The sequence below is a fragment of the Hoplias malabaricus genome, chromosome 8, assembly GCF_029633855.1.
Source record: "Hoplias malabaricus isolate fHopMal1 chromosome 8, fHopMal1.hap1, whole genome shotgun sequence".
Lineage (NCBI taxonomy): Eukaryota > Metazoa > Chordata > Actinopteri > Characiformes > Erythrinidae > Hoplias > Hoplias malabaricus.
The window spans coordinates 6,916,025-6,940,259 of NC_089807.1; the positions used below are offsets into that span (position 1 = coordinate 6,916,025).

The following is a 24,235-nucleotide window of genomic DNA, read 5'->3' on the forward strand; positions in this document are numbered from 1 at the left end:
AATTTTTATCTGTGCATGCCAGCAGATACTGTATTATATCAAAGCTCATTTTAAAACAGTGTGTTTTGAAGAAAGGGTTAAACATAGCCAAAGTATTGTTTTTCACTTCGGAACAGCTCTAGTTTTCTGGACATACATGATCTGGAGATACATGTGGAACTATGAAAGTGTTTGGAGACTAACTTGAACATTAAAAAAAATATTTATGAATAATTCAGAACATGCTAGCCCTAAGCGATGTAGAACTTAAATGTCCTGATGAAACATTCCTGAGATCATTTATCCCAAGAAAATAATGACAACCAAAACTGAGGCTCAAAAAAAAAGTGAAGGCAGATTTAAATTTTAAAGGAATACTACATATTTTTACCTTAAACGTACAGCTTCAAAATCATTGTGATACTTCACTTATGTAGAAGGACAGAACCTTTCAGCCATTGCTACACTAGGATCAGTACTGTAGAAACCGCACTATGTAACACCCACATGCCCCCTTTCTCTTTCACTGATTGCAATAGTTTTAAAAATAAATAAATAAATAATTTACACTAGGGGGAGCCCCAGGAGAAACAAACCCCAAATCTTAGTGTTTCTTTAAAGTCACCTATTTAAAAATACATATAAATAAAACACCACTGTCTGTTTACAACATGGCCATTGTGAACTGTAGCAAGTCATAAACAGTTGCTGATGAAATGGGAATGGGATAGTTTACACAATAAGAAAGAAGAGTAGCAGTACAGACGCTAACGAAACACACAACACACTACCCAAAACTCCACGCCGATTCAGTGCAACCACTTTCAACTGTAGCATAGACTACAATACTGTAAATACACTGTGTAATTGTCATATTCTAAAACTAAACAGTACGTTTAAAGGCAGTATCTACGATTCTGTGGACTTGCTTACGGTGTCTTACGGTGGAATGTTGTGTTTGTGGAAAAAAAAACTACTGCTTGTGTGTGGCTAAGGTTTAACTTGTAAGTTTTAATTCACTTTTTGAATGACCACAGAAACTCATTTGTAATTTGAGAGGTTTAGTTTTGTTGCACTATTCCAAATATGGAGTCAGTCCCAAACTATAATCAGAAACAGCAAAAAATAAGTCAAAATGACCTACATATGGAGCAGTAACAAAGCAATATACTCATACTTTTAATGATATTTTTAATGTATGTAGGGCTCTTTGCCATTTCTCCACCATGAGCAAAGAAAGCATAGAGTACCAGACTGAGACACTTTTTTCCCCCCTCTCTTTCTTTAAATCCATTTACAGACATTGGGCCGGTCATTTGACCGGTTTCCAGCGCAAACCAACTGGAGCTGGATAGCAGCAAATGAGAGAAAGCATCTGAACTTTATAAAAAGTGTTTTTCTTTTTTTTTTGCTTACAAATGTGAACATTGCCTTAAAGTTGAGAGAGAGAGACACACACAGAGCATCACCTCTGCCGTGGGAACTGACCGCTCTTGTTGGGATTATTGTCCTTAACTGGGGATTTTCCACTAAAACCCAGCCAACAAAAAAAAACTCCCCTCTGTCCTCCATTAAACGGCACAATGTTTCATTCTGCTGTGTCTCTTTGTTTGAGAGGGTTCTTCTCTGTGCAGGAGTCCCACACCCAGCGGAGAAGCTGTAGAAAGCCCCACTGAGGAGAAGCGAGGCTCAGATTAAAGCACTAAAGCTAACACAAGCCCAGAGTGTGTGTGTGTGTGTGTGTGGTCCCCTCCTGTGTTCCGCATCTCCATACACAAACATCGACACCGAACAGCCATTACATTTGTAAGACCTATGTTTCTAAATGCACGGTGCATTCTCTCAGTTCCATTGACCAAAGAGAAGCACGCTGTAGTTCTCCACTTACTTCAGTTTATCTGTTACTCTACACACACACACCCAATACTCCCTCTTTCATTGTGTTCTTCAGTGATAAGGACCCCCACAGAACAAGTATGATTTGGGTGGAGGGTCATTCTCTGTGCTGAAACCATACCCACATGGTGGTGGTGTTTTAGTGTGATGAAATGGTCCCAGTGCATCAGACACAGCAGTGATGCTGAAGCTTTTACTGTCCACTTTATTAGACTAACTGCTCCACCTTGTAGATGTAGAGTCAGAGACAGTAGCTCATCTGTCGCTGCACAGTGTGTGTCGCTCGTCCTCTAGTCCTTCATCAGTGACACAGGACGCTGTCGGCTGGATGTTTTTGGTCGGTGGACTGTTCTCAGTCCAGACACTGAGGGGTTTAAAAACTCCAGCAGCACTGCTGTGTCTGATCCACTCTACACCACCACAGCAGTGCTGAGAATAATCAAATAATTGTGGTCCTGTAGATTATAGAACATAGTAAAAAGAGTTGATCAAACCTCAGATTTTTATGCTCCACTGGATTCAAATGTAGCCCGAAGGTCATTGGCCGATATCGCGATTCCGGGACCAGCCACCGACAACAGTAAGGTCCCTAACTGGATGGTGTTGTTGGAAAGTTCACAGTGAGCTTATCATCGATTACTGAGGACCTCTTGCAACACAATTCAATTAAAAAAAAAAAATCTATTACCAAACCAAGTCTCACTGGAAAACACGGGAAAGTGTTTTCAAAGCAGCTGAATTAACTCCAGAAACATTACTTTGGGGACTGAGACAGTAGGTCATCATACACTGATGTATTTTGTGGGCAGGTAGTGGGCAAACAGGGCCGTTTCCCCCCTGCAGTTATCATAGGATTTATAGTTTAATCACAAGATACTGTGCCGCCCCCCAGAATCAGAACAGAACTAACTTCTGATTAGGCTACTCTTCTCGGGAATTAGCGAAAGTAAACGTTTAAGACTTGACTATAAAATGTAAGAACTCGGAAGAAAATCTGGCCGTTTATAAGTCTTTTTACGGTTAAATTTAAAGTTTAGAATTTTAGACATTTGAAGATTTTTAAAAAGGATTTTTCCTATTTAAAGAATTCAGCAACTTGAATTTTACATTTGTTTACACGGTCAACGGCAGAAAACGCATGAGCCTAAGGTCACCCAGCTCAGTGCTGTGTCAGCTGGGGGAGGGGGTAATAAAGCCTGGCAGCAGTGGGAGATCAGAGGTGATGAAGTCCTATACAATGCCTTTGACATGGCAATGACAGAGTGGAGTTACTGAAGAGTGTAAATCAAACTGGTGCAATTATGTTTTCCCTTACAAATTAATGTCGTCATCTAGTGACGCAGGTCGGGCTGTGTCTATGAAATCAGCATCTTTTGAGCATCCCTATAAAATGCATGCTACATAATGAGGATTATAAAGCCGTGTAGTTAACTAGTGTGTGTGTGTGTGTGTGTGTGTTATTAATATGCAGTAAAACCCCGAGAGCTTGGCAAAGTTTGTTAATTCAATGGCGGAATCCATTAATATTCACATAATAGTCAACAATCACAGCTGAATTTGTGTGATATCACTATTTGATCCTTTAGGACGTTCCTAGTCCAAGACTGTTGTGTAAATCTAATGAAGGATTCGTCTATTAGTGTTAGGTGTGAAATAACATACAAAGTAAGAGTATTTAGGACCGTGAACCTTGTCAAAACTCATTCCGCCTGCTACACGTTCGCAATGTTTGTCAACTACTGCCACCTACTGGAGATGAAGTGCAGTTACATATAAGACACACCACGCTTGTAGTTCAGGATCAGTTTAGGAGTTGAATAACGTGCCAGAAACGGCAGTGTGTTGAGCAAACGACTTTATTAATAAATTTTTCATATTTCTAAAAAGCACACAACCATGGGAGAAGCAGCAACTAGAGCGAGGACTCGACTGCGATAAAAGGATACGCCGACTTCCGACAGCAGGAGCCATCACGACACATCTGAGGTCATTTCATTTATTTATTTCCTTTAATCTTCATAGAATCTCTCCACTTTCAACCACACAATGTTTTGGTGCACCACCAATTTGTAACTCTCACCATGCACAACGAAAGGGGAATGATCTACTGAGAGAAGGAACTCAACCTGTTTTTCAAAAAAAAAAAGGCCCTCACCATGTTTGGCATGACAATTCAGATTCTGTAATTATTCGGTAGCTTTGTTAATGTAGGCCAGAGAAGATACCGTCACAACATTAAAGAGATTAGAGAACAGAGGAAGGCCATCAGGAGATGAAGCGAGCCTTTAGCGGCGGACGGTGGTCCAGCCGTCGTCGTCTGTCTCGTTCTTGGTGCGGCGAGGGTTGTCCTTTTCTTTATCAGTGCGCCAGGAACTCCTTTCTCCGTCGCGCTCACGAGTTCTGGGAGGAGCATCTCTCTCTTCTTTGCGCTCTTCTCCCCCACGGCGCCAGGACCCTCCTGAAACTAGTGCGTAGAGTAGAAATTAGACTTTCGTTCATCAGCAATCATACATCATGCAGAATAACGATGTGTCTTTACAACCAGAGTAAATTAGACAATGCTTTTAAAAAGAGACCAAACATGGACTGCTACGGATAAAGTGAGGTGAAGCCACAACCCAAAACAACCTAAATTTGTGCTTTTTTGCAACGATACAGCTCTAACAATGAAATCTTTAATAATATCACAGAAGTGAACAGGTTTTAGGCGACAAAGAGAAACATGAGGCACGTACCCTCCTCTTGCTCTCTTTGAGGGACCCTGTGTTCACGATCACGGTCGCGATCACGGTCCCGATCGCGGTCGTCTCTGCGTTCTCGCATATCACGGCGTTCCCGGCGATCATCTCTGTCAAACTCTTCACGACGGGAGTCACGCCAGCTGGAGGACTCTTCATTACCTCCCCTCCTCCAGCCTCCTTCATCCCTGCACACACAAACCATGTTTAAAAACGTGACCCCGAGCTTACATGGCTTACACTTAACAAGAGGCCACACATATTCCTCCATAAATACCACCCGTGCCAGCACACACTTCAGATCCTCCAGGTTGAGGCAACAAATCAGGCATTTACAAGACCTTACAAGGGATCAGTGAATCTCTTAATACCTGGGTGGACGGCGGTCCCTGTAACGTTCATCGTCACGATCGCCATCTTCATCCCGGCCACCAGATTCACGAGGAGGACCCCAGCTCTCCTCTCGAGCCTTCTCCCTCTCTCTCCACCCCCCTATAGAGAATTGAGTTTTCAGCATTAGCAAGAAAACACTTCACTGGCCATGACACACCACACAAGAGTTTCAGCTGCCCCTCAAGTTCCTTTAATGTTAATATTTACCTGTAATACAAGGCTGGGCATTTAATACAACATTACTGAAACTGGCACTCATAACTTCTAACTTACAATACTGTCTGTATCAATTGTACCGATTATTTTTATTCCGTGTGTTTATGTACTGTCCCTTTAAGAGCACGCTACCCAGCTGTAGTCATGTGATTCTGCCCCCTATCTGCCACATAGAAGAAACCAAAACGCGGAGGAGACAGAGCAACTCGAGCAGCTCTTGCCAGAGACAAATGGTTTGGACGTGCTGTGTTTTGAGTCAAATATAAATGTGAAAAAAAAAACACAATCACACACCAAATATAAACAGTCCTAAGAAAAGATCCAAGCAGAAGACTGTTAGAAAAAGTATCCCAGCTTTAATCCTAGAGCAGACTTACAGCACAAGCCTCATCACTGAACTACGAGGGTCATAAACACAAACACAATATAACCGTTCATTAATCAGAATCATGGTAAAATGTACAATTAATCGTGATATTGATTTGCGATCAAATCGCCCGGCACTATATTAAATTGCTAGAGTATTGTATATAAAAGTTGATGTTTAGAAATTCCTGAATTTAAAAGTTTATTTCCTCATGTACTAAAAGTGAAAAACTTAAAAACTCAGGATTATATAAATTCTACCACAGCACGTATACTTCGCATGAAATCTTCCCCACTGCTGACTTTACCTCCATGGAGCTCGGCCTGCTTTAAAGTCAGCACGACTAAGTATTTATTCATATTTTAACTGGTATTAAAAAATGTATATAAACGAGCTTGTGAACAAGAATATGGATATATTTGTCCTGTCTTGCTTAAGTATGTTTTCTACTGAACACATTGTTTGCTGTCAGACAGGGATGGACGATATGGTCAAAATTGATATAACGATATATTTTTTCATTTTGGTCGATACGATATATTTCCGATAGCAATATGAAGAGTATAAAATCCACTGAAATGCTTCCAATAACAAACAAGCACCATGACATCACCGTCAAACGTCTTGGCTTTGTCACGTTAATATTTTTAAACTAACTTTAAAGTTGAGGGCAGTGCCCTGTAATGACCGTCAGTGACAGATGTTGTAAAAGTGTATTGAAATATTGAAAAAGTGGTTAAAAATCATAACATTATATTGCAGTTAGTTTACTAAGTTATAATGGAAAACATCCAACTAAATAAGTGTAGAGCATCAATTTTTTAATTGTCTGTTTCTATCTTGATTCATGCCCAGCGCACGTCAGGATTTACCTTCTCAAACACAAAGAAACAAATAATAATATAGAAATAATCAACATCACTAAAAGCACATACCAGGTCTCCCTGCAGGTTTCCAAGGTTTGGCGTCTTCACCGCGGCGCGGACCAGAATCGTCCATGCCCCTACGGCCTCCTCTCTCATCGTCGCCTCCTCTCCTGGGTCCCCAGTCGTCGTCGACCCCACGTCTAGGGCCTCTGGGTTCGTCCATGCCCCTGCGAGGGCCACGGTCATCATCAAAGCCTCGTCTGGGTGCACGGTCTTCATCCATACCACGTCTGGGGCCACGATCGTCATCCCCCCTCCTGGGGCCGCGTTCGTCATCAAAGCCACGGCGGGGTGCACGGTCTTCATCGAAACCTCGTCGGGGAGCGCGGTCGTCATCGCCGCCACGTCGCGGACCTCGTTCATCATCTAAACCACGACGAAGGCCTCTGTCATCTGAGCCTCCACGACGGGGACCATCACCACTTCGCCTGAAGGGTGCCTCACGATCTTCACGCTCACCGTTTTCCTGGTCATCATCACGGCCTTCCTGACGCCATTCCCGGCTGAACACAATTTTACACCACATGATTAGGGCTGATGTCCATGATATACACATAAGCGCATTGTTTATGACCTTAATAACAAATATTGTCATATTGCCAACTTAAAGCGGACATTCTCCCATATTTCCCCTGTCTAAACAGCCCATAATAAGCTGCTGTTCACCCCAACCCAAGCGCACAACAGTGACAAGCGAGAAACAAGCTCTGTATTTTTTGCTTGGTTGTCTTTTCCATTTTGACTCAGTGCTATAATTTCTCAACGCCCATTTTGCTCAGTTTAACCTCGTCTTGGGTCCAGTGCTGTGATTGGAAAGTCTCTGCTAATCAACATTTGGAGGTCTTTAAAAACCTCTCTGAAAAAGCCCAACATCCTGGACTGAGTACATTCACATATATATAAAATGTATTTATTTATTTCAACTTTCTATTTCATTACAAACAGACACAGGGTAATTTAGACAACGCAAAACAAGGTAAAAATATACAGGGGTTTGGCTTTGAGAGTATGACCCCATGACTGTATGATCACCGCTCCCATTTCTCACAAAACAAGGCCCAAAACGGAGGTTTTTATTAATACTTTAAGATATCTTAAACTGCAGAGCAGACAGAGCCTGACGGGAAGCACTGATTCACTTATGCTGCTCACCTTTCAGCAACAGGGCGCCGCCAGTCTGAACCGCCCTCTTCACGCTTCCTCCAGCCTCCCTCCTCCTTCTCACCCCAGTCCTGGAGATAGACAGAGACAGTCACATCACTGAATGACTGTGGGAAGATTACACCTTTAAAGGGAATTATATTTAATGCTTGAACATGCACCCTACAAAAATCGTACCATAGCTATTAATGAATGAACAACAAAAACTAGTTTAAATACTTGTTAAAAAAAAAAAAAGATCTTATTACATGTATTCATCACTAGATAATTATAAATATAAATGTTTATGGACATATTTGGAATTTAGATTAACTTTGAATTTGTTTGTAAAGCAAAATAATAAATAAATACAAATAAAACATTTAAAAAATTAAGTACAGATAGTAGTAATGTAATCTTAAGAGTTTAAATTCATATTTTAGATATTGATTTTAAACTGTGTAAGCCAGAATCCCTGATGAGGATTAAGTGGATTAAGCTGCTACATTCACATTACCAGGCGGAAGTGACTCAAACCTATTTAACTCATTTGTAATTTGACATGCACTGAGTGCAGAAACCTTTATTCATGGCAGTGTGCACTACAAAGGGTGTAAGGAGACATTTGGGATTCTGCCAATCTCTTGGCCCAACAGTTAAAGGCGGCTGGCTTCCCCCCAGCCAATCCCTCAAAGAGGACAAGTATCGCCGCACATTTCCATTCCAGTCAAGTTGGGATATTCGTTTAATAACTAATCTGGTGTCTGACACTGAGAGCCAATCGTTAAAGTGAGGTGAGCTTCTGGAATTGACCGGATTATATCCCTGAAACTGAAAACTCACAGACCTGTGTCAGCCCTGTACTGTAAGAAATTAAGAAATGTCTTTACTTTGCTGCCTTTCTCATCTGTGGACTTCCTCTCCTCCTCTTTGCGTCGTTCGCGCTCTTCAATTTCCTGCTGCCTGGCACGCTGCTTCTTCTCCTGCTCCTCCAGCTTGCGTAGGCGCTCCTGGTACTCGCGCTCTTCCTCCTCCCTCTGCTCCTGCTCCAGGCGCTCGCGCTCCTCACGCTCTGAATCACACACATCATGAAAACCATATATTCAGGATTCCGATGCACTGATATACCTCACTCACCTGCTGTTTTATATCACTTGTTTGTTTGCACTGCCCACTAAAGAGGTGGGAAAATTACTAAATGAACTTGTAAACTGCTTGGAAAGCAAAATATTAACACAATGGTAAACATGACGACGTAGGACACGGTCTGATTAGGGGTGTGATTAAGGGTCTTTATGTGAAGAGCCTAAGATTAGCCATACCTTTCTTCAGCTGTTCCTCATGGATCCTCTGGGCCTCCTCTTCTTTCTGACGGTAAAAAGCATTTCGTCGCTCCTCTTTACGCTGTTTCTTTCGCTCCTCGAGGCGCTTCTTCCTCTCCTCCACCAAGCGCTCCTGGAACTGCTTCAGTTTTTCCTAAGTGAAGTGAAACACATTAAATTGTTCAGGTTTCTGAGAGCACAGCAATCAAATATTTAAGAATGATTTTTTCATTAAAAGGATTATAATGACCTTAGCCCTACTCTATGTAAAAGGTTTGGGGTCTACCTCATAGATGAAGCTTCGAGCAGCAGTAATTTTAGACACAAAGTTCTCCTTATCCTCCATCATCCTGGACATCCTCATCTTGTGCTCCAGAGCCTTCTCACGCTCCACTTTCATGTTGCTGATCTGCAATTAACACAAGTACATTTCATGGCACATGCGGATTTAGCAATGACCTAAGTGCTATTTCCCTTTGGTTTCTTCAATGTTTTTCCAAGTTTATACTAAACTACAAACCTAGATATATACAAATATACCCTCCTTCAGACCACAAAGTCTTTTGAAGCTACAACATTACAGTAACAGAATTTGGGTTTTTATTTTTCAACAAAGCAGAGTGCAATCCATGGTGTTAAGAGTCCTCAAGAGAGCACGTGCTAACGTGAGAAACAGAAAGACCCAGGAACATGACATACAACAAGGTCACGGTTTATCAGCAACAACCTTTAAAGGAGCTTGAGAAGAATAAATTCTGCAGAACAGCAGCTTTCTCCAGGACAAGGAATTTTTTACATCCACAAACACCACATGAAACAGATCATCCAGGAGACTGGAAGCCTACAGAAGTGAATCCCACAGCCCAGTGTCATTTCTTCTGTGGGGGACCCCAAGTAAGGCCTTACCCTCTCTTCCTCTTGGAGCTCCCACAACTCCATGTCTTTGACACGTTGTTCTTCATAGGCTTTCTTAATCATGGGAATTTCCTCGAGGCGCTTCGCCCTCTCAAAGTAGTCGATCTGAAACAAACATCTCAAGGTAAATTATTTAATTCATCCAGGTGATGCTTATCCTAGAGCTTGTTATTTTTAGTAATTTCAAAATGATTATAGCAGTTATATGCAGAGAAAACGTTCTGGGCATTAACATGTACATTTACGCATTTGGCAGATACTATTAAGCAGACAATGTAATCACGTCACAGAGGAAGGGCAATGTAATGTTAGACGTCATGGTGAATGACACTTTCTTATTTCCCACTGGTACTGAATGAAGGTACTGCAGGTGGGGTTTCACCACACTACATCGTAAGTAGGTTGTTGTTGTAGTGTGTTGGGCTGTTTTAGCCTTCATTCAGGACTTTTATTTTGACAAGGCTTAATACAGGTGGAGTGCTGGGGGAGCAGTGAGTGTTTTGTTTAGTGTAGTTTTTAATGTAGAGTGATGTAGTTTTAGTGTAGAGTTGGTGACGTAGTGTTGCCTTCGTTTATTTATATATACATAGCCACATTTATCAAACAAACAAACAATAAATAAATCAATGAATAAACAGACTTAAAAAATGTAAAACAAGAATAATTAAAAACCAAATGCCTACCCATGAAAGAATATCCTAATAATTGGGGCTTTATATTTAATTGATGCTGCATAATATTGACACATTAATTCTCAAACTGCTGAGGAATATGTTCATTGTACAGTAAATTTCAAGGGCTCATTTGAACAATGCAGTAATCTGCACATCCCTCAGGTCTATTTACTAATAACTGTGCTGTATTATCTACAGTATTTGTTTTGTTTGTTGTCCTGACAGTGTAAAGTAATCTTGGGTTTGTAAAAAAGTGCTACATAAGTTTTATTATTATTATCTTTGCATACAGATCTATTTTCCTTGTATCACTGCATCAAAGTAGTAGCCTGATAATATTTTATACTGTACACACATACACTGGTATTATGACAACAGTTTGCCGGAACTTTATAAAATTATAGAAAACAAAACAAGTACAATGTGAAGTCAGCAAGTGCAGAGGCTATTAATGTGGTCCAAACAAAACTACCTTCTTTTCCTGGTTCTTCAATCTCTCCTGCAGCTCCTTCTTCTCTTTCTCCAACTGCTCCACCTGTTTGGCCATGATGAAGTCTGGGTCCAGTTCCTCCAGGTCCTACACAGAGAAACAAAGTGTTATGTAAATACGTATATGGAAGAGGTGACTGTTTAAACGTGGTGTCACTCCATGATATTTTCTGTGGTTGGGGTGGATGAATCGAGCCATAATGCTGAACACTTAGCACCCTGTTCACTGCTAAATCATAATAAAAATAACTAATCAATCCTCCATAAGCTGTTCCCCGTGAACCCCATCACACCTCAATATCGATGTCTTTGAAGGCCTTGGCTCCCAGCTCCGTTTTCTTGATCTGCTCCAGTCGCTCACGAACCGTCTTCTTCTTGATCTGCTCGTGCTCCTGCATGATGCGCTCCTTCTCTCTCTCCTTGGCCTCCTGCCGCAGTCGCTCCTCCTCAGCCTTCCGCACCTTCTGGAGCTCAGCCTCACGCTGCTCCAGCTCCTCCTTCTCTCGCTGGATGTTCAGGCTCTCCAGCCGCTCTTTGCGCTCCTCGATGGTCTGGCGGCGGGCCAGGATGCGCTGGTGCTCCTTGCGGGCGTTCTTCAGGTAAGCAGTAATGGCCTGCTGCTTCTGCTCCTCGTGCTCTTGCTAAAGGGGATGGAGAGAGGGTCAGAGTTAGGTGAGTCTACAACAAACCACAGAGGCTTGTACAGACCCGTTAGAATGATCATTCCCATCTAAACATTGACATTTATTAAGAAACTAAATTACAATTGAACATGCAAACCAAGTGTCCTACTATTTTTCATAGAGGGAGGGGAAAAGAGGGGGAAAAAAACCCCACACTTCACACTGTTATGAATACATAAGACAAAAAGGAAATATTTTTCTTTAACAGATTTAAAAATGAACCATTTATTAGGTTGATTTACTCATTTGTTTTTAGGCAGGTGCAATGTGAAAAGAAATTTATTAATTTACTGTGTCTGGAGCTCCTACCAACACAAACTGAAATTTAAAAACACAGCTTGCTGTAGGCTGCCTAAGGCATTTGGATTTGGTGCTGCATTTTATGTAGAGTGCAGGTATTGCCCTGTGAGAATTGCTCCATTCTCCAAACAAGAACAGAGAAGGGATATCTGAGCAAAAACAGCTAAAAATTAAATGAATAAAAACAAAACTTCTGCTCCTCACTGCTGTGCGCTCGGGGTCGGGGTGAACAGCGAGCGGCTCATTATCATTTAAAGGAACAGGTGCTGAAAGCGGGTGTTCTGAACAGGGGCTGTTTACACAGGGGGAGAACACTGCTGTGGGGCTCGTGGGGTTTGGACCAAAGCAGGTCACAGACACCAGACCAGTCTTCACTGGTCTAAAAGCAGGAAAATGTCCCCTTTAACACATTAATATCTGACCTACGGATTGTACCATTACAGTGTACCATTAGTGCTGGGCGATATGAGCACAAATCAGTATCACGATTAATTTTACAATTTTACCACGATTACGATTAATGAACTAGGTTGTATTTATGACCGTCACAGTTCAGTGATGAGGCTTGTGCTGTAAATATGCTCCAGTGTTAAAGCTGGGATAGTTATTCTAATGTCACTGGGAGCTTGTTCCTCTCTTGTTTTCTCAGCACTGTTTATATTCGGTGTGTGACTGTGCTCTGGCTGAAACAGTATTTTCTCAGCGTTTAAATTTGACTTATTTTTGTTCAGTGTCGTCTTAATTATAGTCAAAACCACAGATGCTGTGTTTTCCTCTGATACAAGCTGCTCGAGTCGCTCAGTCAGCCTCTGAGTTTAGGTTCTCCACCATGTTGCAGATAGGGGCAGAATCACTTGAGTACAGCGTGGTACTGTGGTATTAAAAAGGGACAGTACATAAAACCACAGTGGGGAACTTAAAAGACTTTAAAAATAATAATAATAATAAATACAATTAAAACTGATATAATCAATATAGCCAAGATTGTCGATTAGATGTTCTGAATATCAATTTTGATTAATTTTCAATTACCAAGCCCTAGTACAATTTTTTCTTTCTGTATAAAGTGAAATTTATTTAATTTTTGCCAATCACTTTCTTTTGCAAATATTTTTTATATGTATTTAATGTGATGCAATAGTCGCTGCTTGAGTATCAAAAGTCTCTGTAAATCCTTCAGCCAACATGTATTTTAAAGATACAAAATACATTTTATTCCAAACTACACATCTGTGCTCCTTCAAATGACAGAAGCACAAAACCCTATCAAACTTAAGTATTCTTCAACTCACCACCAATAAAACTGGAAAGACAACGACTGCAATGAAGTAAATCAGTAGCTACTCACCAGAATAGAGGCAGGTTTGATGACCTGGATGGCCTTGGCCAGGGAGGAGGACATGGCAGTGAGCTGGTTACGGATCTGTTCAGAAGGCATGTTCTGAAGGAACGGTCCCAAAGGTGCATCCTCTTTAGTCGAGTAATTCAGGTCTGAGCCAAAACTTAGAGTCCGGCTTGAATGGTCAATGCGCACCTGAAAATAAAAAGAGGGGTCAACAAACACTGATCATCAAACAACGGGAAGACGGGATTCACCACTGAAACTGAACCATTAACTCAGGAAATCTCCTTTTCAGTTTACCAAACGGTAAAACTGAACCCCAAACAGGCAGACAAAATGTCCTCAAACCGTGTTTCAGATGATGCTTTTCAGATTAAACTTTACATCACAGCAGCCATGTTGTTTTAAGAGTAAGACTGGGCATTGTAAAGTGCATATATTCACTGTCCAATTAAAAACATTTACTTCCCAAATCTAGCAACTTTACAGGAGAAGGGAAAACCTTCTTCATTTTCAATGGAAGTCAATGTAAAAAGATTTTAATTCAAGAAATTTGAGAATTTCTATTGGTCAATTCACCATGAATGTTGTTACAGAAAAGCAGGTGTTTTGCTCTTAAAAACGCTGGGTGAAAATCCTCTAAGTGTGGTTCCATTACTGTCGCCAAGGGTTGTATAGCTATTACAACAAAACGTTACATTTTTCAATAGAAATAAAGACTCATTTTGTAAATGTACTCATTTCATTGTTCAGTAACACTATGTCGTTAAATCCCACAGTAAACTGTACCTGCAAGTCACAGTGACGCGCAGCATCTACGATGGAGCGCTCCAGCTGGAAGGCGTCCACAAATGGCACGAGAGAGGCCAGCCGGCTGAACTCAATGCTCTGATAGATCTGAGCCACCTGACACAAGCAAACAAGACAATCAACACTAGAGAAACGAACCACAGCAGAACAGCATGCCCTCATAAAAGGAGAAACTGCAGGGTGAGTAAGAAAATCGAGGGGCACGAATTTAGGTAATAAAACAGCACACAAACCTGCTGCAGCAAACGCAGGATAGTGTTGTTCTGTAAGTGAGGAACATACTGCTGCAGGTCAGCCTCCTTTTCAGCCTGTTCCCTCACCCAACCCAGGACCTTTTTGTAAAAAAAAAAAAAAAAAAAAAAAAAGACAAGAAAACGTATATATTTTGCCACCAAATAAATTGCTCAATTAATTTCTAATGAAATAACAGAAAATAAATGAGCACTTCAGGGAATTACCTTGGTGACTCTTCCACACAATTTAAGTGGATGGAAGTCCACCTCCAGCCAGCTGTACAGCTCCTTGACTTCAGGGACCACATACTGGAGAAGATTGAATCTCACCTGTGGAAACAAGACATGCTTCACTATTAGAGACCATGATGTTACACTGTGCTCTACGTGTAATGGCTGCTTGCATCTCTCTCTTCTCCTGGTTCTGCAGCTCAATCAAGTCCATGTTTTGATCTTCTACTCTTCATTCAGCTCTGTGTTTTGTGTACATCACGTCTGCTTGTGTCCACGTCACATCCCCGGAACACATTAAACACCTCAGCGCACACTACCAGCCAATTATCTTTGTTTTGTAATCCTGCTGTTTTTCTGTGCTTTAACCTGATCCTGTTATGTATTATTGTGTAAATAAAAGTCAATGTAACAGTTTACACTTTGATCCATCCACCATTTCTTCAATGTGTTACAGCTCAAATCATTGACTTGGTTTTAACAATTTGGCTTCTCCTATTATTCCCTTGTGTGCGCGCCTGTCTTTCTGGCTGGTGGTGTGTGTGTGTGTGTGCGTGTGTGTGTGGGGGGGGGGGGGTAAAATTTGCCGTTTACCCCACAGTACACGTGTTTGACTATAAATGCATATGGCAACATGTGAAAACCATATAAGAACTAAGCATTAACTAATAAATAATGTGACACGTTAAACACTCATTTGAACGTTAGTATTCCAGCTGCTAAGGCAGATAAATACTGGCATTAGGTGTTTCCACTGAAATGAATTTACCATGTCGTTCATAAGGCTCTGTCGGGTGGGTGGGGACTGCAGGCCAAGCAAAGTGGCCAGTCTGCGCTGTTTCTCCACAATAATTCCATCCATATCCAACAAGCGGGCGATATCAGTGCGCTCAGGGGTTATAGGAATTGAAAGGGTTGCCAAGAGGACACGTGTAGACATCCTGGGAATAAATCGAGTTAAAAAACTAGTTAGTGCCAATGGACTCAATAATGACACTGAATTTTTAAAAGGTGGCAAATGAATACGATTTTACTCTAAAAACAATAAACCCTTTTATTTCCAACATAAATGTTGGACAATGTTATTTTCAACTAAAAACATTCCCTGAACTTTGAACTGTTCACTTTATGTTTAATCTACGAATCCTACAAATATTTCATGCTTTCGGTGCAAAAATGAATGACAAGCAGCTAAGCAGTTCATGCTTTTGGTGCAAAAAAGGATGACAAGTAGCTTAATTAGTCTCTTAATGTCCTAATAAAAACAGAGTTAATCACTTCCCACTAGAGATTACACACCCCAACATAATCAGAAACACCTAAAGTACAACACACACAATTTCAAGCATGGATTTAAAAACGGAATGGCTCTAAGCTCACCTCTGCATCTCATCCGGGGTGAGGTTCTTCCTCATCTCTCTGGAGAGATGGTAGAGGCGGTGCAGGGTGCAGGCATGAAACAGGGCATTACCAGACTTCCAGAACACAGTGGACACCTTGTTATAGTAGTTGGCCATGAGCTGAGGCTTGGGAGGCTTCTTGGAGAGGGCGAACAGCCCATGGATATCCTCTACTGCCTTGAAAGCTTCCTGAAAATGTGGTTGATTATACATTAGCAAGTAACGTTTGCTAAAAACAAAGCAATGTGTGTGGATTAATATTTGAACATGTGTTACTAAAAATACTTAAAAGGAACACTAGGTAAGATTGTTATTTTCTTGCTGCTGGGGCTGCCCCTGAAATCAATTGGGGAGGGTGAGGTGGGGACGCTGGTTTCTTACTCTCCTCCAACAGTTACATAGAGCAGTTTCTAGATACAATGCTGTGGTGATGAGTCTTCTACTCAAACATCTTTGAGGGTTTAATGGTGGTCACTTTCCACTCATGTACAGGACAGAAGATGGGAGCATACACAGAATGTGTGTCTAATAAAGCAGACCGTAAATTTAGGTACGACAAAGACAGTGAGTTGCCAGTTTGTCAGATGTCTGTGTATCATAGCCATTCACCGTGGTGGTGAAGGCAGGTTACACTTCCATAACTTAAAGAAACACGAACTATGAACGTTTTAAATCGTTCTCAGAGGTCATCCAAACAACTACAGCACCGTAGGGACCCACCTGCCACAGCTCCATGCTGATGGCACTGTCCAGCTGCACCAGACGAGTCTCCAGGTGCATGGACTGACTCTCCGGGTTGTTCAGGTTAATGGCTGTGCTCTGGTTGTGATGCCTCTGAATTTGGCCCAAGTGCATTCGCAGGTTATCGCACAGCTTGCGGAACTCGGCCTTACGTGTGTATTGCAGGCAGAACTTGAAAGCTGTGAAGGGAAAAATACACTGAATAAGAAAATGTTGTTTCATTTATCAAAATCTTCCAGCTATGAGAATATGCAATGTGTAACACATTATGTAACGTACTTGTAATTAAGCCTGTCACAGTAATTACATTAATGATTTATAACATATGGTCATTACCTGCTAATGTGTATGTAACGTGTGTTTTGTTTACATAAGAATAAAAATCCTTATTTTAGTTCCTCGCTCTGTTCTCTGCTGACCTTGTTGAGCAATGTCATGATAAAGTCGCTCCACTTTGGAGTTGTTCCTCAGTAGATCCAGACACTGGCGATAAGACTCCCAGAGGAACTTGACCCAAGGAGTCAGCAGCAGACGGTCAGTACGGTCCTGAGTGTCCTCTCCACTCACTGCACTCAGCAGCACACTGATAACACACAAAAGAAGTCCATTCAGGAAGGTCATCATTAGGTAGGTCTGACTTTTAAGGATCAACTTAAATGTGTACTCTGATAAAGACTCGTGTGAACAATCAAAGCTCCCCAAAACACTAAACGTTAACTGCTTTTCCCTGTACCTCTCAGGGGTCTGAATATTATCCAAGTCCTCAATGTCCAACACCATTTGCTGAGACTCTTCCTTGGCCGTTTCCGTCTTGTCTTCCGCCAGTTTCAGGTAGGCACGAACCACGTCCTCCAGGGACTTGATGTTCACCTGAAATGAAAGAAGACATCCCTCTTCAGATACAAAAGGTGTGATTTCGCTTTGCTCCAGTAGGGGGCTCCAAAACCACAAGGTCCTGTTGAAAAATCTGTTTTAACAGTGATTCACTCTTAAAGCAGCTGGCAGAAGAATTTAATGGTGGGGTCACAATTAATGGTATTTACAGGCAGCAGAGGCTGATTGGCATGACCCAAATCCAATAAGAGACGATGCACACATCATGTGATTCAAGGCATTGAATTGGGATTATGGTCCAGTGCAGATAGCTGATATTTTTCCTTGTACATACCTGCCAATGCCAAAATATAAACACGGGACTACATTTACCTGGACTAGCAGTTCCTAAAATAACATTGGAAACGGTGTAAATAGAAATATAGAGTAATAAAGTAGTATAAATGAATTAAATGCAGGTAGGCAGAGTAGCCAGAGCCATCTAAACCTTCCCTGGAACACAGTAAATACATAAAGTAGTAGTGTAAAGTTGTTATTATCTGTCGACACTTATATGAACTTGATATAATAATGCATCTGTGTTTCTGATTTGTTTGGTTTACACCTAATTTATATTTTACTTTTCTATCAGAAGCAAAACCTTTAAATGATGTTATAAACAGTACTGATACAAGATATCAGCTGTGGTCTGACCTGTTGACAGATGTTTTTGTACTGGTACAGGCCCTCTTTGGCCAGGTGGCTCTTTCGCAGGTCCACACAGAGCTCCAGGTATTTGAGCATAATCGGCTCGTGGATCTTCTGCCATGTTCGATGTTTCTTGCTCTTGATGACATCGTACAACACATCCAAAGCTGGCTGCTTCTTGCCAACCTCAAGAAATTCTGAATAAAAACAGGTTACCGTTAGTTCAACAGTTAACAGGCTTTAATTGGTTGAGGTTTGTTCCCCTGAATTTTACAAATGCTCTTAAACTTTAAGATTTCTGCATGTGTTTAAAAGGCAAACAGTCTATTCAGCTGTTTTAAAATAGTAAAATACTTACAATAATAATAATAATAATAATAATACTACAAATAAAGACTCGGAAGGGCTGTGTAGGTAAATATGCGACTCTGGATGGTAAACATAGCATAACTTGTATTGGGCTATCATAAATGTAATCCACGGCCACTTTTCACAACCCTCTATTACACAAGGAGCAAACCATACATCAGCTTTACATAGAAGATCATTTAAGACTTTCCAAAAGACAAGGGAAAAAAATACAGATGAGCCCACGTTTCATCAAGGTTTTGGGAAACACGGACATTGTGTTTCCATTCAGACTGTTATCAGTGAACGTCTGTGTGTGGACAGTGTAGAGGTGTATATTGAGAATTGCTACAATTAAGGTAACATCTTTTCCTGGAAAGGCCATGATTATTTCAGCAAGAAAATGCTTGACTGAGCTGCATCGGTCTAGAACTGTCTCCCATGGCACATAAAGAACAGGAGAATCAGACAACAGACGGTTGAGCACCTTAAGTTTTGTATCAAGTGATAAAAATCCACACATAAATATGCAACAATTGGTAATCACAGCTCCCAAACACTTAAGCAGTGTCATTAAAAGGAAAGGTTATGTTACACAGTGGAAAACAGCCTGTCTCAACTTTTGTGCGTGTTTGATTCAGGTGTCTAGTCTTTAAAAAATGTATCTACAAAAACTTTGAAAATCTGTTTGTCAATGAAATAAGTATTTATCACCGCTTATAACACGTACCAACTAATCTGGAAATGATTTTATACTTAACTTACTCCTAATTTAAAAAATGGTAACTATCACCGTCCCTGGTGATATGTATTATGTAGAAAATGTCATTATTCTTTAATAAATAAAATAAGTAATGCAGATGAACAGTTCTCCATGTTGAGTAAACGACGCTTGAAACACAATAACGTCAACGTAGCTAGCACAAAAAAAACGCAGCACGGAGGAACTGTGGCCTAAAAGCCGTTGTGGCTAAGCTAATGAACTACGAAATCTTCACACAAGAACTTTAAGTAAAGACAGATGTACGTATCCCGTTTGAACGACCCACAGTCGTCCTCGTTGTGCGTATTTTGAGTGTGTCCTCAAAAGCAGCACAAGTTCATCGTTATAACTGTGCATGAATATAACGTTACATCTCTAAAATGTGCTGACATGGCCTGCTATAGCGGTGAAGCAGTGGGGCCGGACCAAACCGCGCTTACGTGCCCTATCTAGGGCGCACACCAACAGCCGCCTCCAGCCTCCTATTCACCAATTACGTCATAAACATGCACACTGGGTAGGCTGCGAGCACGCAAAGTGGAACGCTCCCAACCCCGGGCTTCAGCCATGAGGCGCCAGAACGTTACCGCTGTTCTTAAAACTACACCATTTAAGGTGGTATGGAATAAATGAAATAAAGAGAAACAGGCTTCGGCTTCTTAAGGGAAACTAACTTCACGTTGGTGTTGTGTTTAAAAATGTGTGTACATTTAAATAAAAATAAATATCCTAACCATTCTATAGGCCCTGAAATACAGCGTTATTCGCCACATCGTTTAAGGTGGAGCGGATAATTCTCTTAAGGACCGAACTCCAGCTCCACGCCGAAGACTCACCATTAGCTCTTTTCAGAGCGTTCTCCGGTCTTTGAAAGTACGCCGGCATCTTCGCGGCTCGCTAGCGGGATGACTTTCGAAAGGCTATCGACGTTATTTATTTATTTTTTTGGAGTTATTTATTAAATCTTTCGGTCCATCCGCGCCAACGTGAAAGCCTTCACCCCTTCAGCTCGCAGAGATCGGAGCAGGCGCGGAAGGCGGGCTCTGACTGGCAATGACGCCGACAGGACCCGTATGTACTCGCAAAATCTGGGAGTCGATTCCAGAAACGAATCGACTCTCGAATCAATATTTTCGATGCCTCCGCTCTGACACGCATGGCCAAATATTTTAAAGATCTCCTCCAGTGTAAATAAAGATTAGATTATTTAAAACAAGCTAAGTTTATTTGTGGTGTTTTGCCATTGCATTATACACTACCTTACTTGGCTTTTTTGTTTTCTATTAGGGAACCTTGGCACCTGGAACAGGTTTCTTTTTGTACCTGATTCCAAGCAAGCTGAGTAGGGACTAAACTGTGATTTGTATTAACAACATTTACATTTGTATTTATCCAGTTCACAACGACAGCTCATAATATTACGCCACAGACTTTTGAATAGGTTCAAACACTCCTTGGATTGCGGTATATCCATGTGGTAGACATGTCTATAAGGTGTTCAGTAGAAGACGAGGAATATAAGCAGTCAGCACCATGTCATTTGGAAATGCATCATGAGCATTTCCACTTGAAAACTGCAATGTCTCAAACACACAGTTTCAGAGACACAGGGTTTCTGATGTCATAAACTTAAGGAACCATTCTCATCAACTCATGTGGTGGGGCTTTTGCGTTTCTGGCAATCCATGGGTGGAGATGGAGGTGGGGACATGTTGCACGTTCATAGATGTGTAAATATTGAATGAAAGTGTATGATAGTGTAAGTTATATGTAAGTCGATGGAAGGCACCAGGGGATGTTCCTTTCTTGGTGATTACGTTGATTCTGAACAGCGATGAGTGTGTAGAGGTTTAATCAGTGACAGAAGGCTTTAACATATAATGTTTTTAGCCTGAATATCCAAAATGTAATTATATTGTTTATTATATACAGGTGCTGGTCATAAAATTAGAAAATCATGAAAAAGTTTATTTATTTCAGTAATTCCATTCAAAAAGTGAAACTTGTATATGATACTCATTCATTACACACAGACTGATATATTTCAAGTGTTTCTTTCTTTTAATTTGATGATTATAACTGACAACTAATGAACACAAGCTGCAGGACACCAACACTCTGTGAAATTCAGTCATTTTTTCATTCAAATTAAAAACAAATCAGCAGACTAATAGTTATCAAAAGGACATTATATTATATGTATCATTACATTACAGACCGGGGTAACACTTTAAATTACAGCGCACTAATCACTGAGTAAGTACAGAGTAAGAACCTGTGGAGTAAACCGTGAGATAAATAAGTACTGAGTAAGTAAAGGGTACGATGGGAGAAATATGTGATTATTACTGGTATCTTACAAACATTTTACAAATAAGGCACAAAACTACGTTCCGAATCCATTGTACTTCTAAGTATAATTTTAGAATACAATACGTAATGAAAACTATGACAGATTATATTACGTACACTTTACGCAAGTGACTATTACTGTTGTTTTTATAAATAAGGGATATATCCTTGAACATTATTTACAGTTCACCTACAGGGAAGGACATGGGCGGCTACTTTCATTACAGACACTAGCAGAGTTTCATGGTGCTTTGTACTGATTAGGTGCAGGACGTGTGATTTACCACAATCATCATCATCATCATATACTTAGGAGATATTTTACACCCTTTAGCCCTTATATGTATTGGGGCAGTGCATGTACATAGCTGACTAATGATGAAATGATGAAATGAATTGTAAGATACTCAGTGATAACCACATATTTTTAGTATCATACCCTTTACTCAGTACTTATTTTCTCTTACGGCTTCATTAACAGGTACTTACTCTGTACTTACCCAGTAATAAGTGGTCTGTAATTTAAAGTGTTACACCCTTTTGTGGTCTTTAACCCAAAACCACAAGAGGAACGAGTGGTCTGTAGTGGACGGGATGGCACTATGTCGTAGAAATCAAAGAGGATTTCACTTAAATAATTAAATAAAATGGTAAATAACATCAACAAAGTCCCACAGCAGTAGTGTACAAAGCAGGTTAGTCTTTTTTGTTGTTGTTGTTGTTGTTGTTAATGTACAAACAGTTTAATTCATATTTGTTTTCCTGTGGATCTTCATGCTTTCTATTAAAGGTAGGCAGGCCTTGAGTTAGCCCGAGAACCCCTGGTCTAGATATACACTGTATATAAATATACTTCAGCTATATTTTATTTGTTTGCAGCAATAGAAAGTGGTTATTTCTAAGTTTATATATATATTTGGAGCCCCCTGGTGGACAGGTGGACTGTTTATAGTTTTATATATCAGGAACAGTCCCAGGAAAAATGATCACGTGTTTCTGAATTTTGTAGAGCTTCTGTAATATAATGCATCAGTGAGATGTGATGTGAACCCTGCTCAGAGCTTTTCTAGTTAAAATTCAGCGTATAAAAACAGAACAGACTACATTTAAAAAACACACACAGGATAATGAGCTCAGGTTATTTGATGTCTCTGAACGGCTGTTCATGGCTTCTGTTAAATTCCACCAGTTTATACAGTGTTTCTTCCAAAATCAAGGGCATAAATATGGAGCATTTCCCTGGTTTGCTGTGTTTAAAGCGTCTAATCTTATGAGAAGGCTTTACACGTCTCACAGAACTTCTCATCAAATGACCATCATCTTGATTAAAGCCTTCCCTGAAGAGTAGAGGCTGTTACTGCAGCGAAAGGGGACGATATCTCAGTGAAGACCCTTCATTTCAGAGGAAACGTCAAATGAGCAGGTGTCCCCAAAAATTAGGCTAAACATCATACCACTACGGGTCATCATTTCATATCGATTTTTACTTTGTTTTCACAGAGTCGAAGGAAAGTGGCAGAGGAGCAGCCTGCAGTTCCTCAGCACGTACAGTAATTGTTCACCAGAGTGCAGTTCTCCTCCAGATGAACCCTTTTGCAGATAAGCAGTGTTGTCTGCACTCGCAGATAAAGCAGATGGTCCACTTCAGTTGAAGATCAACTTTATAAATGTGTGTATTGACACTGCTCACACCCAGGAGTGTAGTCACAGGCTGAATAAGATTACTAGGATCTGACCCAGGAATGGTCTGCTATTACTTCATACAAATACAAATAACACAGAACATCACTTTAGAAACACTTTTCTGTTCTGTCGTGTTGTGTATTTGTCTTATTTAACAGGTGCTGGTCATAAAATTAGAATATCAATAACTTGTATATGATACTCATTCATTACACACAGACTGATACAACTCAAGTGTTTATTTCTTTTCATTTGATGATTATAACTGACAACTAATAAAAACCCCAAATTCAGTGTCTCAGAAAAGTAGAATATTACTAAAGACCAATAAAAAAGCATTTTTAGAAACGCTGGCCGACTGAAAAGTATGAACATGTACAGCACTCAATACTTAGTCGGGGCTCCTTTTGCCTGAATTACTGCAGCAATGTGGCGTCGATCAGTCTGTGGCACTGCTCAGGTGTGATATGAGAGCCCAGGTTGCTCTGATAGTGGCCTTCAGCTCTTCTGAATTGTTGGTTCTGACGTATTGCATCTTCTTCTTCACAATACTCCATACATTTTCTATGGGGTTAAGGTCAGGCGAGTTTGCTCGCCAATTAAGAACAGGGAGACCATGGTCCTTAAACCAGGTACTGGTAGCTTTGGCACTGTGTGCAGGTGCAAATCCTGTTGGAAAATGAAACCTGCATCTCCATAAAGCTGGTCATCAGCAGGAAGCATGAAGTGTTCTTAAACTTCCTGTAGATGGCTGCGTTGACCTTGGACCTCAG

General features: G+C 40.7%; 1 protein-coding gene across 1 annotated transcript; it reads right to left on the reverse strand.

The window, feature by feature from the left end:
* Window positions 1–3,702: 3,702 nt before the first annotated feature.
* On the reverse strand, window positions 3,703–20,449 carry eif3s10 (eukaryotic translation initiation factor 3, subunit 10 (theta)). The gene is made up of 22 exons (XM_066678630.1): window positions 20,264–20,449; window positions 18,323–18,513; window positions 17,529–17,665; window positions 17,215–17,378; window positions 16,775–16,974; window positions 16,035–16,243; window positions 15,424–15,595; window positions 14,649–14,753; window positions 14,424–14,522; window positions 14,170–14,286; window positions 13,387–13,572; window positions 11,349–11,696; window positions 11,039–11,143; window positions 9,884–9,997; window positions 9,264–9,386; window positions 8,978–9,131; window positions 8,546–8,727; window positions 7,668–7,747; window positions 6,525–7,018; window positions 4,985–5,105; window positions 4,611–4,801; window positions 3,703–4,339 (listed from the first exon to the last, which is right to left on the reverse strand). Exons 1-22 carry the CDS (start codon window positions 20,310–20,312, stop codon window positions 4,161–4,163), a joined length of 3,720 nt encoding a protein of 1,239 aa, XP_066534727.1. The 5' UTR covers window positions 20,313–20,449; the 3' UTR covers window positions 3,703–4,160.
* Window positions 20,450–24,235: the final 3,786 nt, after the last annotated feature.

Excerpts from the sequence above, each read along its gene's own strand:
- eif3s10 (XM_066678630.1), bottom strand. The coding sequence starts at position 20,312 with ATGCCGGCGTACTTTCAAAGACCGGAGAACGCTCTGAAAAGAGCTAAT. Across the intron at positions 5,106-6,524 it reads GAAACCTGCAGGGAGACCTG|GGGGGTGGAGAGAGAGGGAG; the intron begins GTATGTGCTTTT and ends AATTCTCTATAG. Across the intron at positions 4,340-4,610 it reads TCAAAGAGAGCAAGAGGAGG|TTTCAGGAGGGTCCTGGCGC; the intron begins GTACGTGCCTCA and ends TCTACGCACTAG.